The sequence below is a fragment of the Acanthopagrus latus genome, chromosome 3 (genome assembly GCF_904848185.1).
Source record: "Acanthopagrus latus isolate v.2019 chromosome 3, fAcaLat1.1, whole genome shotgun sequence".
NCBI classification, from domain to species: domain Eukaryota; kingdom Metazoa; phylum Chordata; class Actinopteri; order Spariformes; family Sparidae; genus Acanthopagrus; species Acanthopagrus latus.
The window spans coordinates 20,771,794-20,783,947 of record NC_051041.1 but is presented as its reverse complement, the minus strand read 5'-3'; the positions used below and the strand labels follow the sequence as shown (position 1 = coordinate 20,783,947).

Genomic DNA, 12,154 nt, shown 5'->3' with positions numbered 1-12,154 from the left:
TATTATTATTATTGTTATTGATTATTGATTATTGATTATTAATTATAATAATAATCCTGTCAGTTGAACAGTCATGGTTGATGATGAATGTCTCTGTACTCATTGAGCAGTAAAATGTTCCCTGTCAGTGTTTTATCATTGTATCAGAAGTTTCTGGATTAATATCACTGTTGCATTGGAGTGTATGTTGCATTTTTACTGCTGTAGATGTTTAAATTTGAGCTGATTGTAACTACTTTACATACTGTTGAGTAGTTTAATCTACGGAAATTGATCCTATTCTGAAAAATCATCATATGGCTTAGGTATGAACTCAGAAAAACAGCCTGTTTTCATCTCCATATCAATGCATTTCCCTGCTAACCCAAAAGACATTTGGTAGCCGCTGGTCTACTTTTCCACTGGAGGATTGTTTTTCATCAACAATTAAAAGACAGGCTAATTTTCAGGCACAGCTTCAGCTCAGGAAAGGCCACCAAAAATGGTCTCTGTCCCCAGAAATGTGGATGTTTGGTCACCTTAGCCCGCCTGTGTACAGTGTGTAAGAAAAATGAGAATACTGTTGCCAGAAGACCCTCATTCGTCTTTGCACCATCAGTGTTCTCTTTATGTGCGGTTATCAGATAGAATTTTTTTTTTTTCCGACATGATGTAAGAGCACACAAAAAGTGTCAGTTGAGTGGGTTCTGCGGTTATTGCATATTGATTCAATAACATCCTGCTGACTGTCAGTTGACTGTTACTTACATACAGTAAGACTCAGTAAATGATACCTCATTTGTGGGAATAACAGCAGCTTGATAAAATTTGTGATTACTACAGGTTGTACTTGTGACTGGACAACAGAATGAAAATGAAATAATAAACAAGCTGCAAGAGTTCATTGATGAGAGGCTGCATGGAAATCAGCTGGTCTCCTCCACAATCTGTGTCTCTCAGAGGAACAATGAAGAAGATTCAGTCAGGTGCTACGGAGTCTCCATGTCCACATCTGGCCGTAATCCTGGGCGAATCATTGTTGCTGCGTCCTGTCTCAGCAACTGGGACAGTTACGTAGCTGATGCAGTGATGACCTACTATCCATCAAGGGCAAAGAAGACGTACTTTGATGGGACCATCAGACTTCCAAAGCGGGTCAGGTGTCAGACGATTAGCCTCAGAAGAGGAACACTGATGGCTCCATGCAGATCATGTGCAAATATGTTTGGTTTAAAGAGAAATGTAGAACAGGTGTGGCCCTATGGAAACTGTGCTGAAGCTGAGAGTCTGAGCAACTTGCTTAAAAATGAATCAGAAGTGAGAGAGCAGGTAGAACAATCAGAGACATACACACCTGCAGACAGACAGACAGCTAAAGCAAGTGTCCGCACAGAGCTTAGGCGTTGTCTGGGCGAGGTGGGATTTCAGTGGAATAATCATTTCTACAACCCACAATTTTGATTCTAAGGAGTAGAAATGATTGCATACTAAAAGCTTTTGGGGGGCATTTCATAGCTGTCAATATATCATGTATGTATACATCACACGTTGATTCATGACATAAATTGGGAGATTGTGTTTGAATGAAGCATGCAGAAGATAGAAAAGTAGATGTATTCATTTTTATTTATTTATATATATTCATGTTATTCACAATACAATGATGATGATGGAAACTCAGGTTCATAATGTGATTTTATCACCTGCAACTAAGGAAGTCATCTACCCATCATATGATATAAGAGCTGCAACTCTATGAAAAGACTGTTAGGGTAGAGATGGATCAGCTATAGAGAGGGACGTCAGGGTAATTACAAGTGTGGGACCAAATATAAAGTATTCGAAGAGTTAAATAAAACCCATCATCTCATCTACAATACACCAGAACCTGACTGTGTCAATCATTCACGTTTAGGCCTTTGACACATTCATCAGAATCATATTTAGAAAAGGAGGTGGAAGTAAGCCCATTTGTTCTTCAGGCACTGAACTGACTTGTTGAAGTTTGGAAGACATTGTTGATGTTTGGTTTCACACAGAATATGAGCCACAGTCTCCCTTGTGAGGGTCCTTTGTATGACCCAACTCTCAACCCTCACCTCCACCCCTCTTGGTCACTGTGGACAAAAAAGGTTACCTTGTTAGTTTTTGTGAGACAAATGTTACTAGTTTGCTTCTGTGCACTCCCACATCACTGAATGTTCTGATACCAATGCTTTATTTAGTAAATCATTAATCTTAATAAATGATGTCAACTTTTACTTCAAACCACGTGTCTTCTCTGTCCTTTGTTGTGTCGACCTTGAGCCCTTTCTTGACATCAGGGGTGAGTTTGTTTTGACTGCTTTCACTAGGAAGAATCTGCTTTCAGCAATGTACATGGTGCTATCTCTCTTCCCCATTTCCGGTCAAAACTCTAAGCTGCCCCATCCAAAAAAAGGCTTAAAGCAAAGAAATGTTCCTTACCTGTCTTTCTACTTTTAACATCTGTACACATTAACAAATGTATTCAAACATAAACTCTCCAAGCCTGACCTTTCCAAAGCACTGAAGTAAATCCGTAGCACGACTTTGCTATTAGAGCAAAATCCCATTAAATACTGAGGTAGATGGAAAGATCTCATTATATAGTAAAGTGCATATAGCAGCGTAGAAATATATATACATACAAATACAAAACATCAATAAAATAGGTGTATGTGTTACCAAGGTGAGTGTTGACTCCCAGCTCTGGGTTAGATGCCATTGTTCATGGTGGCGTTGGACTATTGCAGTTTAGTTAAGTAACTCAAGCAGAAAATAATGTCTGTTGCCAGTTTAAACTAGGTGATGGTGATATGACATGTTCAGAAACTTGAATTGTATGAATTATTTTCAAGCTACCATGACCTCTAGAATGAAGATTTTTCATCAGACTACATGTGTTTGGTACATTTATTAAAAGCAAACATAAAGTTTGGTACAAACCTGTTTGAATGATTTCCAGACACTGATCAAACAACAAACCAATTTCTTTACTTAAAGATAAAGAATGATTTAGTGGCATCTAGCAGTGGAGTTGCAGTTTGCCACCAACTAAACCTTAAATATCCAAATTGTTCATATCCTATAAGTTACACTATAAAGAAAAACATAATGTATGCTTACTACATGTTTTCTGCAACTGAAACAGCCACAATCTAAACTGATGCAAAGAATTGGTGAGCCACTGCAGAAATAATGTCTCTGTGCACAATTATGTCTTTGTGCTTGATCAGAGCACAGAGGGTCTTCATCCATAAAACACACCAATTGTCTGTTTGTCTTAATTCCTGGTGCCTACATCAGCCAGTGTCCAACTCAAGGCTTTCATACTTAGTTGTGGAAACGATTCAGCAGGTGTAAAAAAGGCACTCCAGCAACTGCAGGGGTGAAGGTGCACTCCATAGGAGGGCATAACAACCCTCTTGGACCTTGTGGCGGGGTGCCAGCCTCCTGCAAATCTGTGCTACTACAGTGTCATGTCCATCTACCTTTACCAGGCTCACTTGCTTAATGTGGCTACCTCCTTTAGGGAGGGTTGGCTGGGTGCCTCTACACAATAAAAAACATGTTCACTATGTGAGTGGCAGTTGGTTTGGTTGGTCTAACCAAGGAGATGTCTTATCCTGGTCATGTGCCCGAGCAGCAGGACACAACCTGAGCAGCCTCTATCATTTCAGACCCAACATTTAAATTTTGCAAGAGAAAGTCTCCTCACTCAGAGAACTAGTGTTACAATATAACTGAACATACAGCAGGGCCAGTGAGGGCAAGCTTTCTTCACAGTCTATCGGCGAATCAACAGGTATACTCTGAGAATCTGCAACACTTTGTCTTAAACCACACAACAACCTTTCACAACATTGTCACAAAATTTTACTGCTGTGTAGATGAGACAAAAGTTTGAAGATGGGTTCGGGGACTGAGTGGGATGAAATGAATGTAGATGTGCGTCACAGCTGGTGTGATCTTACTTACTATATGGTTTCTAGTTTTGATTTTCATCAGATCCTCATACGGTTCCTGTCAGAAGTCTGAAAGAATGTTGAGGCATGCAGTCAAACAGAACAGTGGTGTTATCAAAGGGATCAATTCCTTGCATTTTCTAAATGCTGCAAAGCTTTATGTAACACAATAACGTCATTCATCCCTTATGTAGGATGCTTTGAAATCTACCATCATCCACTGTACCACTGTCTTGATCTCCCGGAACTTTATAAATAACATCTAGACACAAAGACATCTAAAGCATTCTGATCAACATTCTCATCACCATTCCAACCAAGTGTCTGATTAGTCATCATCATCTGGAATGTGTTTTCAACTGAAAACATCTATCAGATGTACGTAATCGTTTGTTGAGGTGAAGTGTAAGTGTAATATGAGTAAGATGTTGAAAAAGGCAACTAAATGTACAAGTACTTGAGTTGAGGCTGCTTAGAACATGCCTAAATTGGGAAAGAAACTAGGATCGATTGTCACTTCATCAGATTATGTGATGACCAAGGGTTTGGTAGTAGAAGCATTTTAAGATTTTCCAAACTGCATTTGATGTGCAAGTGACTCATATGTCTGGTAAGTACTTTACGGGATTTGCACTGCCAATTTGGTTGGTATTGTGTTGAGCGTGTATGTACACCAGGCGGTCTTCTGAGATGACATGGAGGGATGGAGATGAGGACTGAATTTAGCAGATAGTGTGGTGAACTCTGAGAACTGAAGTAAACCAAAGAAGGCCAACAGGACTGTTGAATCTGGAGTGTGAGCCAGATGGTGTGGTAGGTGTATAAAATGTAGGACTCTGAAGCAGCGGGATGAGAGATCAGGATTTAGTGCTATTAAAGTGAACAGGAATGGATTTTCTTACTATTTGTGTCCCCAGATGGAGAGCGATGATTATAGTAAGGGTTGGTTTTGAAAACTGACGCAATGGTTGAAGAGGTTTTTGAAAGAATGACTTCTATGACTTAGATCCACCACTAGCTAAAGAAACCTCAAAACTGGCAGAAGGGACAGCATCAGTGAAGAGCTGAATGTTGCCTGGGTTAGACAGTTGGTCCTCATAGAAGAAGGTGATGTTGGTGTGGGGAAGTCCCGACGTGACAATTACCGAGTGCAGTAGAGTTCCGCAGCTCAAGGATGAAAATGTATGATTATGACTCCATGGAAAAGCAATCAAAGTTCATATGTGTCTCACATACCAGTTTATAACAGTTATTAATGAGAGTGGACAGGGGGAGGAACGAAATTGAGCATTTCTATTTGCACTCGGTAATTGTCGCATCAGGACTTCCCCAAACTGGGAGCTGTTGCTGAAAAGTTAAGAAATGTTTTAGCTTCACAATATAAATCCAGCTAAGTTAGGGGATTTTTGATGCCCCGGACTATGTGCTGAGACTCTATTTGTACTGTTGCTGAAGTTTGATGCTGAGCATTATTTTTGGCTTTTTGATGGCGGTTTCTTGTTGGAGGCGTATACTGCCATGTCTTGTTAAACTATGGTAAGATGGCGGTCTGCTAACTTGATCTCCTGAGAGGGGGTCTTACATGGTTTCACGGTGTGTTAGACCATGGATTAAATTTACACCAGATTATCCCTTTAATGAGAAGCTTTATGTGATCGAATATCTCAGAGCTTGGACGTTGATGGGCATTAAAGCGGATGTAATAACTTACTGGTTGGTTCAGTAGTGGAGACCCGCAGGCTGGGCCAGATCCATTTAAATCATTGCAGATGCTAATTGCAGCACTGGTCTACCTTTTTGTCCGTTCCTTGGGGTAAGTGTTTAGAGGTTACAAAGCTTGTGGCTTTTGAATAACATTGGTGATAGGGTGGTGAGGGAGAGGCGAGTAAAGGGAGAAGTTCGCCTTTCGCCAGTTTTATTTATTTATTTTTTGAATCGAGGGGAATGGTTTGTGCAGTGGTGTCAAACTTCAAGCAGCGATGGTGCAACTGTAGTTGAGGCACCCTTGAATGTCCTAAATTGTTGAAGCTGTGCTGCTGCATTGGAGGTGAACTGAATGGGATAAAAAAAACCAGTGCAAGTTCAAGGACCAGAGTCAGATAATCAGCACACTCCTGTCTGCGCTGGGTAAGCTGGACAGAAAATATCTCGACATAGAGACAAACCTCTAGGACTGTAAACCTTAAAACAAGTTAGGACTTGTTTTAATGTTTACGGTCCATGATGAGCATGCCTTTGTAGCTGTCAATCAGTCTTGGTTGAGAATTTTGGTTGAGGGTGGAAGGAATAGTTCAGCTAGGTCGATGTATTTACTGGTGAGGACTTGATGTCAAAGTATGAGAGATGAGAGAGGGTTGAGTAGGAGGATATTGATGAAGGAATCTCTGAAGCCGTGGAAAACAGAATGTCTCTTGTCGGATAGGTGAGTATGAAGGAATTGTAGATGGTGCCGCATGGATGGCTGGTAAGCTGCAGAGGGAAACTTGGGAGATGGGCAGCCCTGAGCTGCTAGGTGCTAGTGCCAACCCAGAGTGTGTAACAAGGGCAGGTCTCCCCTCCTTAATAGGTGGTTTCACTTCTACAGCATTGTAGATGAGATGATAACTTGGTTATATTTCAATTTTCTATCTTGGAAAACTTCAAATTTGGTCCCGTAATAATAATTTTAAAAATCTTCATCATAGAAAACAGTTAAACTATTTTATCAAGAAGCTCATTGTAGAAGGTAAACAGTTACTTGTTCTCAAGTTTTCTTCTATTTGAAATAGTGATTTCTAATGTCACCAGCTACAGAGTGTTGTGGCAAAGACTCACCTCATTGGGATTACCTCACCATCATTGTGTTGTGAGTAACATAATCAATAATCAACTTTTGCATTTTTGCATGTTTCCTTTGAACAGTTGACACATGTGGCTCACACTTTTTTTTTTTTTTTGCCATAAACACATTTGTGCACGAAACATCAACGCCTTTGAAGTGCAGCACATCTTTGTATCCAGGCTGAATGCCACATCCCAAGGTCCATGTGTTTATTTCCTAAGGGTAAGTCATGTTACAGCAAAAGGACATGTGTAGACTATTTTGTATTTGCGCACACATGATGGAATTAGAGGATACTTTGTATTTTGGAACAAACTGTGCTGTAATCTAAGTACTCTATGTTGACTTGACAGGACTTGATTCCCTGTGTTGTGAAAAAACAAAAACAACGACCTAATCAAATTGAGAATGGCTAAAAAACTAATTTAACAAAAAAATGTGACAAAAGAAGTGTGGGAGTGAGTTTTTTTTTATTCAATTAATTATTTTCCATTCACAAGCTTATCCTGAAATTAGACTTTATTCATCCAAGGACAGAAATTTGGTCACATTAAAGCTTCTTCATAACATTTTTAAACATTTATAAACAAACATAAACAATATAGTCTCATATAAAACAAATCAAAATAAAATTCAAAGAATAAAATAATATGATTCAAAAATATGTGATTTATAATATTCATAATAATTTAGAGAGAGAATAAGAGATAGGAATATGTAACATTATGTACGTCAATGGAAAGTTCCTGTCTCCATTGGAGAATGACAGGGCGCCCCAAAACTTGCTGCCGAATTTATACACTCGCCCTTATTTCCTGGAGTCATACTCCATCCAGAGTGGGAGTGTTGACCTCTTGCAGACTCTTTATTTGGTCAAAGACAAACAAAAAACAAAATGGAGTGTCAGATTAGGTGCTTCTTTGACAAATTCCACCTTCATTCATACTTCAGCTCATAGATATGTTAAAGAGAACCTGCTGAACTATGACCTTAATCTTTACCTTGCAGCAAATATAAAAATGCCTACCGATGACATGTAGATTCTCCAGGAATTTTGATTTATGTGCCATCACCAGGTCACGATGCTCTGCATCCAGCCTCTTCCCCACAGGACTGCTCCTTACTTTACCCCACTCCTTCTCTGTCTACATACAACACACAGTATAAAACAAAAAGATGGTATTAGTGTCCACAGATGATCAACCATCTAAGTCTTGCTTTTGCCTAGCAATTGATTTCTCACCATATCCTTGAAGGCCTCCCCTCTGTAATAGCTCTTGGATGCTGGATACTCTATTCCCTTGTCACACAGCTGCTTCAGGCTTGAAGCCACCACATGCAGCTCCTCTCCATCGTAGGCATAGATCTTTCTGTCCTCACAGGTCATCAGAACGAGCTGGTCACACGGGCACGAGGTCCCCTCCACTAAACCTACAACCTGCATGCTCATCACCTCAGGAAGGTAGAATTTCCCCCACCCATTCACCACTTTATCCTTGTTTTTGTAAATGGTGTCATCAAGGTCTGCTATCTTCAGTGTGGCACCAGCTGGTTTCTTTAAGACGGCAGTCTCGCCTTTGAATTTGGACACAAGGTCTGACACTGATGTAAGGTAATCTGGACCTGCAAACATGTCATGTGTGAGAAGTTTAATAAACCATAAAAATACAGTACTTAACAGAGCAAAGTTTTATGATGTCTGAGGAAAATATGTAAGTAGTCTACCTGTCTTTCCATTGCACTGCAGGAAGAGAAATATAACAAACTGCTGACCTGGCAATCTGAACGGTAGAAAAGAAAACAATGTTGAAGCCTTTGACTGAGCAAGCAGACTAATATTTCTCTGCACAAATAAAGTACCCCTCCTTGAACCGGCACCTTATCGTGGTGGAAGGGTTTGAGCACCTGAATGATCCTAGGAACTATGTTGTCCAGGGCTCAATGCCCCTGGTAGGGTCTCCCAAGGCAAACAGGTCCTAGGTGATGGGTCGGACTAAGAGCGGTTCCAAAGCCCCTGATGAAAAAGATGACAACGAGGAAGTTTACGTTGCCTGAAATGGCGTCACCGCGACCCCACTCTGGAGCCAGGCCTGGGGTTGGGTCTCCCAGGCGAGTGCCTGGTGGCCAGGTTGGGCACAGCCCGAATGAGAGACGTGGGCCCACCCTCCAGTAGGCTCACCACCTGCAGGAGGGTTCAGAAGGGGCCAGTGCAGTGTGATTTGGGTGGCGGTCGAGGGCCCCAATGACCCAATCCCCAGACAGTGACTCTAGCCATGGGGACGGAATGGAATGTCACCTCGCTGGGGGGGAGAGAGCCTGAGCTAGTGCGGGAGGTTGAGTGGTACCAGCTAGAGATAGTTGGGCTCACCTCAACACACAGTTCACAGGGTGCTGGAACCGAACTCCTTGAGAGAGGCTGGACTCTCTTCTACTCTGGAGTTACCTGCGGTGAGAGGCGGCGAGCTGGTGTGGGCTTGCTTATAGCTCCCCAGCTCAGCCGCCATGTGTTGAAGTTCACCCCGGTGAATGAGAGGGTCACCTCCCTGTACTTTGAGGTCAGGGATAGCTCTCTCACTGTTGTTTCGGCTTACAGGCTGAACAGCAGTGCAGAGTACCCGACCTTCTTGGAGTCCCTGGGAGGGGTACTGGAAAGTGCCCCAACTGGGGACTCCGTTGTTCTACTGGGGGACTTCAACGCTCATGTGGGCAGCGACAGTGTTACCTGGAGGGGTGTGATTGGGAGAAACGGCCTCCCTGATCTGAACCTGAGTGGTGTTTTGTTACTGGACTTCTGTGCTACTCACAGTTTGTCCATTTCAAACACCATGCTCAGGCACAAGGGTGTCCATATGTGCATTGCATTGCAGACCCAAACACATTGTGAGGGTCTGCGGGGAACGTCTGACGGAACCCTCTGTCAGGGAGGTCTTTAACTCCCACCTCTGGGAGAGCTTGGACCAGATCAAGAGGGAGGCTGGGGACATTGAGTCCAAATGGACCATGTTCTCCACGTGGCTGTCCGGAGCTGTGGCCGTAGGGTCTCCGGTGCCTGTCGTGACAGCAATCCTCGAACCCGGTGGTGGACCTGGGAAGTAAGGGATGCTGTCAAGCTGAAGAAGGAGTCCTATCGAGTCTGGTTGGCTCGGGGGACTCCTGAGGCAGCTGACGGGTACCGGCAGGCCGAGCATGCAGCAGCACGGGCAGTTGAATTACACTTACATACATTTTTATCATAATCTTTGACCACGCTGAATATGATCAATCATCATTGTAAAATTATATATGATAGAAAATAAGGGAGATAATAGTAGGTCCCCTTTAAGACCTCCCTGAACAGAAAAGAATAGAAAAGAGGTTCTTACTTCACTGGCCCATCAGCTATTCTGACCTTCTGTAATCAGAAAACAAATTGTGTATTGTTAGCCTTCAGCCCATAAAGCTCTTTATAGGTCAAATATAGAGATGTTTTATGGGATGTCACAGCATTCAGTAATTAATTGATAAATAAAGCAATTCATCATTTATTCTTTAGCTCACAGCACTGACAATAACTGAAAAAAACAGGAGTTACTTTTCTGTCGCTGGGACTTCCATTCATCTTAGGTGTAGACTGGTAGCAAGCCGTCAGGTAGTGTTGTGATGAGGGAGTGAACTTGGTCAACAACACTGTTCAGATATGTATTTTGGACATTTTCTTTTCACTATTATGAAACAAGTTAAAAAGGAGACAGCACAGATTATTTGCATGCACAGACCAATTTGCAATTTCAGGCTGTATTTACTGATACACAACAGCTATATTTCTATGCACAGATTATAAGACAGTTTTTTGCTTCTTCTTACATCTATGTGGCTGCTTGGCATCTTTTCAATGTCTTGACAAACAACATATAAGTTGTATAATCTTAATCACTTTTACATCAGACTGTCAAAGAGTCTATAATCACATGCTTCTGTCATTTGAAAACAATATTAAGTAAGATACATAAACAGGCTCGGAAAACTGTATAAGCCTCGTTTTCATTTTATCACTATTAATGTTTGGACAGAGACAGTTACTTAAATTGCAAATATATACATGACAAGTTTGAGAAAATGCAAAATCTTTAAAGACTATTAAACACAATTTAAACGAGAGTAGTTACCATAGCTGACAAAAAAAACACAGTCTGCTGTTGTCCTCAAAGAAGCTGCGATCACAGGTGACAGGTGACAGGTGATAAAGGAGAATTCTGGCCACACCCACACTATCAATGTATTCATCTGTATGTGAATAGTTGTTTTTTGTTTGTTTGTTTGTTTTAAACGAGCTACGTACATAAACTCGATTTTACCTGGAAGTCGTTCTTCCGCCTTCAGTGAACTACAGGTTACTATGTAAAACAGACTGAGGTAAAACAGCTGAGCCAAAGTTGAGACACAACACATGATTTTAGATAAAGGCTTCTTACCATCAACACGATATTTACTTTCGTCAGCCATGTTTCAGCGTCATATGACGTAACCGGCTACATTTTTCCCGACTGGTGTTGCGACTTGAGGGGACTGTCTGATGAATTTTCCCATTCGGAAACTTTTTTTTCATAAGGATACGAAACTAACGCAGACATGTTCTGACCTCAATGATTACGTCAGTGTCTTACTGGCTCACATGAGACCTCCTCAAACTGCGTACTGCGGTCATTTTTTATACAGACCTTTGTCTCCCTCTAGCGGCAGAACTCATCTTTTTTTTTTCCTCTTTAAATTTCTTTATTAAGGACATATGAACAATTCATGTGCCAGGGTTCCAAAGCTCTGAATGCAAAAGTCAAAATCATGACACCAACTTCAGTCAGAAATGTTTCCACATCCGTTCAGAGACAGTCCTGACAGGACTCCTCTGCAGACCGTCTCAGACTTTGGTAGGCTGAGACAGCCTTGCATCACGCGGTCAAGTAATGGCCTCACTCTCCAAAGAATGTCCACCTTCTTTGTTTCCTCTGTAACATCCAAGTCATCAACAATCTTGAGTGAGCTTCTTAGCTTAAAGAACCAATTCCTTACCATTTTGCTACTTATAACTGGCATTTTTTTTTTTTTTTTTTTGGTAGAAAACATTTTGATTCTGGGATAGCCAAGGCAGCCATGTGGACTGATTTGCCAAAGAAGATCTTAATTCCTTGTGAAGTAGTATTCAGAGGCACTCCTCTAGTTTGTAGCTGTCTTTGATTTGTGAAGGCTGCCAAATCTTTAAAGACTTTGTTGTCAGTGTGCTGGAAAAAATATTGGAATTGGACTCCACTGTGCACGGGGTGTAGGGTCATCTTGACAGCCAGGAAGCCCAGGTAGCACAGGTGTGAGTCTATTATGAATGAAAAATAAATAA

General features: G+C 41.4%; 1 protein-coding gene and 2 long non-coding RNA genes across 10 annotated transcripts; 1 reads left to right on the top strand and 2 right to left on the bottom strand.

Moving 5' to 3' along the window:
- Window positions 1-1,587: 1,587 nt before the first annotated feature.
- Window positions 1,588-4,111, bottom strand: LOC119017344. The gene is made up of 2 exons (XR_005074410.1): window positions 3,979-4,111; window positions 1,588-2,096 (listed from the first exon to the last, which is right to left on the bottom strand). It is a non-coding gene; the product is annotated as an uncharacterized LOC119017344 (long non-coding RNA).
- A 2,559-nt stretch (window positions 4,112-6,670) lies between these two features.
- Window positions 6,671-8,459, top strand: LOC119017343. Of its 2 annotated transcripts, none has more exons than XR_005074408.1 (3): window positions 6,671-6,810; window positions 6,944-7,008; window positions 8,169-8,459. It is a non-coding gene; the product is annotated as an uncharacterized LOC119017343 (long non-coding RNA). The 2 variants fall into 2 exon arrangements; XR_005074409.1 differs by having other exon boundaries at window positions 6,692-6,810; window positions 6,949-7,008.
- Window positions 7,240-11,430, bottom strand: LOC119017341. Of its 7 annotated transcripts, none has more exons than XM_037093983.1 (7): window positions 11,238-11,430; window positions 10,358-10,487; window positions 10,175-10,177; window positions 8,512-8,567; window positions 8,030-8,409; window positions 7,814-7,931; window positions 7,240-7,649 (listed from the first exon to the last, which is right to left on the bottom strand). In XM_037093983.1, exons 2-7 carry the CDS (start codon window positions 10,378-10,380, stop codon window positions 7,519-7,521), a joined length of 711 nt encoding a protein of 236 aa, XP_036949878.1. In that variant the 5' UTR covers window positions 10,381-10,487; window positions 11,238-11,430; the 3' UTR covers window positions 7,240-7,518. The 7 variants fall into 7 exon arrangements, with proteins under 7 accessions (XP_036949878.1, XP_036949875.1, XP_036949880.1 ...); XM_037093980.1 differs by having other exon boundaries at window positions 10,149-10,177; window positions 11,238-11,429; XM_037093985.1 differs by lacking the exon at window positions 11,238-11,430 and adding an exon at window positions 11,121-11,207.
- Window positions 11,431-12,154: the final 724 nt, after the last annotated feature.

Bases quoted from the DNA above. Each gene is read 5' to 3' on its own strand.
- LOC119017341 (XM_037093980.1), bottom strand. From the start codon at position 10,384: ATGAATGGAAGTCCCAGCGACAGAAAA. The intron at 8,410-8,511 runs GTAGACTACTTA...ACATGTTTGCAG, and splicing joins GCAGTGCAATGGAAAGACAG to GTCCAGATTACCTTACATCA. The intron at 7,932-8,029 runs GTGAGAAATCAA...TGTTGTATGTAG, and splicing joins GGGAGGCCTTCAAGGATATG to ACAGAGAAGGAGTGGGGTAA.